The following is a 5,000-nucleotide window of genomic DNA, read 5'->3' as shown; positions in this document are numbered from 1 at the left end:
AATGTGCTTTTGATGAGTGAACAACGGTTCTACCATAGCTACATGGAGGATAGTCCAATGGGGACAGGTCAGGTGGATGAGGTGGCTGAGCTAGTGGCCCATGTCACGTGATCCACTTGTCTGGAAAGATGTCATTCAAGAACTACTGCAGTAGCAGGGAGCACCATCTTGTTGGAGCAAGGTGCTGTCTGATCGATTTAAACCTCGTATTGTGCAACAAATTCTGCAGCATGGCAAAGTAATGTTCATCAATGAGTGTTTCTTCTTCAAAAAAAATAAATCCAAAATGACGAATGATGACTGATCACGAATGGCGACGCCCTAACAGCACACTAAACATTAATTTTTGGTGAGTCTCTTTCATGTTCCAAGAATTCCTGATGTTCTGTCCCTCATATGTGACAGTTGTGGGGATTGACTCTGCCACTGATGTGGAATGTCGCCTCATCAGAGAAATGCAACACACTTCCGTGACGTATTCCCCCAGTCAAAGTGTGTTCCGAATCACCTGACCTATTCCCTCAATATCAGCACCTCAGGATGCTTTGACATGTAAATGAATGTCCGAATTTCACATTCCCTTTTGAACATGATAGGCAGGGAGCATAGAACCACCTTTAGAGGCCATTTTTCCCCGCAGAGCAGGGGTTTTTTTTTTTTTTTTTTTTTTTTTTTTTTTTTGTATACAATATCGAGGCTCGTGAAAGAGCGAACATTAATCACACAGAAAGACAAACCGACACATAAAACATATAACATAGGGAGCGGTAGACAAGATGGGGAGAGAGGGGGAAGGACACAAACACAACATTTGAGAGCAGGGACCGAGAGACATGGAGACATCGAGAGATCTGAGAGAGGGCGAGGGCTTTGGGGGGGGGGGGGGGGGCGTGGGAAGGGGGCAGTGGGAGAGGTATAAAACATATGGACACTGCCAGGACTTCCAGGAAAGAAGTTGGAATTTCAAACAAGGTGGATCTGGGGTGAATTAGCGGGGGTAGAAAAGATCAAGGTTTTGGATGGGGGAAGATAAGAGATGGTGGTGAACAGCTGTTTTAAAGACCTGGAGGGAGGAGTGGGATTGAAGGGAGTGAGGGAGTTTGTTCCAGAGGCGGGAGAAAAGAGGAATGAAAGAGTGAAGGTGAGCGGAGAGCCGAGATTTCGGCAGTTTAACCATCAGAGGGTTGCTGGCAGATCTTGTGCGACCTGTAGGAATATTTGGGGGACAGAGCACAGAGAGAGCTGGGGGTGCAAGGCCGGAGAGGAGTCGGTAGAAGACAGAAAGACCACCTACCTGCCTGCGGTGAGTGAGTGAAAGGCCCTCAGAGATAGCTTCATCGCGGGAGATTCCAATAATTCTGAAAGCTTTGGTTTCAACAGCGTGAAGCCGAGCTAGGTGTGAGGCAGGAGCACCGGCCCATAGGGGAGAACAGTATTCCATTGAGCTGCGGATGAAAGCCTTGTATGTGGTGAGGAGCTCAGGTGTGCCGAGGAAGGACTTCGCACGACGGAGGATGCCCAGTCGGCGACTGGCTTTGGAGGCCAGCTTGGAAATGTGGTTTTCCCAAGAAAGATCATGGCAGATAGTGAGACCCAAAATCTTGAGCGACAGAACTTCTTGGAGAGGATTGTTGAGAAAGTAGATGGGAGGGTTGTCCAGTCGATCTTTTCGGAGAGACATAGTAAGAGTGTGAGATTTGTCAGGATTGAAAGACATGTTCCACTTGTTTGACCAGTCTGTGATTTTGTCCAGGTCTTCAGAGAGTGAGGAGGCAGCAGACTGCCGATCTGAGGGAAGAGGAATGGAGCGGCAGAGAGTGGAGTCATCAGCAAAGAGATAGAGAGGATTTTCGAGAGAGTCAGAGAGATCATTGATGAAGACCAGAAAAAGCACGGGGCCCAGAACACTGCCTTGGGGAACTCCAGCCTGAACAGGAAGAGGAGATGAGAGAAACCCATTCAGGGCCACACGTTGACGACGACTAGAGAGGAAGTCCGCCAGCCATGCGTGGAGATTTCCATGGATACCAAAGGAGGAGAGTTTGGTGAGCAGAGCGGGGTGCCAGACCGTGTCGAAGGCACGTGATATGTCGAGGGAGACAGCTCTAATTTCCTGTTTGGCATTGAGGACCTCCATCCATTGTTGAGACAGCAGAAGCAGCATGTCCAGAGTAGAGTGACCTGGTCTGAAACCAAATTGATGATCAGAGATCAAGCCATTGGAGAAGAGGAAAGATTTCATATCAGAAGCAATGATGGATTCCATGACTTTGCTGATAATTGGGAGAAGGCTGATTGGTCTGTAGTTGCTAGGATCTGTTTTTGCACCTTTTTTGTGCAAAGCGGTGATGTTGGCTGATTTCCAAGCAGATGGCAGTTGACCTTGAGCAAAAGAGAGGGTGAAGAGAACAGAGAGAGGGTGAGATAGAGCAGCAGAGCAGGATTTTAGGACCCGTGGGCTGATGCCGTCGGGTCCAGTTGCAGAATCAGAGTCGAGGGTTGACAGAAACTTTTCCACCTTGTCAGGAGGAAAGGACATCGTTCTTTGGCCTTTTTTCATTTTGGCATCAAAAAGGGGTTGGCCTTTTTCGAGCACCGTGGTCCCCTTTTTGAAGCAATGTTTTTTGGCCGGATGCCCTTCCTGCCGCCAACCCTGTTAGTCGCCTCTTGCAACACACAGGGAATTACCAGTGAACTGGTACTCAATTTGCCGACCTCGGAAGGATGACAGGCTGAGTCAATCCCCCTGGTGTTAATTCAGCGATCGACCAGGATTCGAACCCAGGATCCTAGGATCCCAACCCGGCACCCTTACCGCTAAGCCAACGAACCCAGGATCATAGGATCCCAAGCTGGCACCCTAACCGCTAAGCCAACGAACACAGGATCCGAGGATCTCAAGCAGGCATCCTAACCGCTAAGCCAACGCACCCAGGATCCTAGGATCCCAACCCGGCACCCTAACCGCTAAGCCAACGAACCCAGGATCCTAGGATCCTAGGATCCCAAGCTGGCACCCTAACGGCTAAGCCAACGAAACCAGGATCCTCGGATCCCAAGCCGGCACCCTAACCGCTAAGCCAACAAACACAGGATCCGAGGATCCCAAGCCGGCACCCTAACCGCTAAGCAAACGAACCCAGGATCCCAAGCTTGCACCCAAACCGCTAAGCCAACGAACCAAGGCTCCTAGGATCCCAAGCCGGCACCCTAACCGCTAAGCCAATGAACCCAGGATCCTCGGATCCCAAGCTTGCACCCTAACTGCGAAGCCAAATGAACCCAGGATCCTAGGATCCCAAGCCGGCACCCTAACAGCTAAGCCAACGACCCCAGGATCCTCGGATCCCAAGTCAGCACCCTAACCGCTAAGCCAACGAACCTAGGATCCCAAGCCGGCACCCTAACCGCTACGCCAACGAACCCAGGATCCTCGAATCCCAAGCCGGCACCCTAACCGCTAAGCCAACGAACCCAGGATCCTCGGATCCCAAGCCGGCACCCTAACCGCTAAGCCAACGAACCCAGGATCCGAGGATCCCAAGCCGGCACCCTAACCGCTAAGCAAACGAACCCAGGATCCGAGGATTCCAAGCCGGCACCCTAACCTCCAAACAATGCACATTCTTTAATGTCTGCCATAATGGAGTTTCATGCAGTGTGGATGTAATCATCAGAAAAAGGCCAACTTTGTGGGTGAGTGTCACCAGAATAAAGTTGCTTCATTGAGCGAATGGTTGGTTTGTCTTGCATTGGCTCTCACCATACAAAAATATGGATTATGTGGAATAGGGGCCTAATGTAATGCACATAATCTACACTTCCAACTTGTTGCATGTCTGGAATCGATGGCATGCTTCCGCAAGCTAACTAATATATGACAGGCAGTGTATCTTAAGTAGTAGGTTGTAGACAGCAACCGCTCAGGGTAGTACCACCATTCTGACTTAGGAGTGTTAAAGTGGTGCCCAGAACCATCTTACACTCTCAGTGTCAGGATTGCTGGTCTTACTTTCTGTCCCACTCAAACTACAGCTACCGGGCCTAGCTTCAACCTCTCTCGCAAACAAACATCATACACTTTTCATCACACACTTCTCTTCTCTTTTATTTTAGGCTTGGCCTCGATGAGGGCTATATTATAGTCTGCGCCTGAAGTCTCCAACGTAAAGAAAATAAAAATCATCAAAATTACACCCAAATGTCATCCTAACATTGTGTACCCATTCACAGACTTATTCATTCATTCATTCATTTCGGTTTATTGAAATAATTAAACACTGGACAAGGCAAATCGAAGACTGAAATTTGTCAACCTTACAATAATAAAAAATATTTCATAAAACTTACAAATGTATATAAAAATAATAATAATCATATAAAATTACATTAATAAATTTAATAAATATAAAATTACATTATTCAAAATATCAAAATATGTAAAAAGAATGAACAAACATGCATAATCAAACAACAATAAAAAATATAACAAATTCTACTAACAAAATAACCTCAAATAGCAGAAAACTTAAGACTTAGAACAATTTTCAAAAAATTTCACACTGGACAAGGCAATTCGAAGACTGAAATTTGTCAACTTTACAATAATATAAATATATTTCATAAAACTTACAAATGTATATAAAAATAATAATAATCATATAAAATTACCATAATAAATGTAATAAATATAAAATTACATGATTCAAATTTTCAAAATAAGTAAAAGGAATGAACAAACATACATAATCAAACAACAATAAAAATATATAACAAATTCTACCAACAAAATAACCTCAAATACAGAAAACTGAAGACTTAGAACAATGTCGATAACACCGACTCGTCTCACCGTCCTGAAATTATAGAGAGCGCAGGGCGCCGATCCCGCTCATTCGGTTCCGACACCTTAACGCCATGGTCGAGGATTAGCCCTGCCTAAACGTAGAGAGAAAATGATTTTTTTTAAAAATGGAAAATCCATGACTTACAATATTGAC

General features: G+C 45.9%; 1 protein-coding gene across 3 annotated transcripts in view; it reads right to left on the bottom strand.

Moving 5' to 3' along the window:
* Window positions 1-5,000, bottom strand: part of CEMIP (cell migration inducing hyaluronidase 1) — a 219,980-nt gene that overhangs the window by 102,877 nt on the left and 112,103 nt on the right. For all 3 annotated transcript variants that reach the window (XM_068108654.2, XM_078773005.1, XM_078773006.1), the window contains one exon: window positions 4,853-4,938. In XM_068108654.2, the coding sequence (XP_067964755.2) occupies window positions 4,853-4,938 (86 nt within the window). The remainder of the gene's footprint in view (window positions 1-4,852; window positions 4,939-5,000) is intronic.

This window comes from Myxine glutinosa, chromosome 2, assembly GCF_964187855.1.
Source record: "Myxine glutinosa chromosome 2, kmMyxGlut1.1, whole genome shotgun sequence".
Taxonomy (NCBI): domain Eukaryota; kingdom Metazoa; phylum Chordata; class Myxini; order Myxiniformes; family Myxinidae; genus Myxine; species Myxine glutinosa.
Note: the sequence above shows the minus strand (reverse complement) of the source record. Positions and strands in the feature narration are given on the sequence as shown.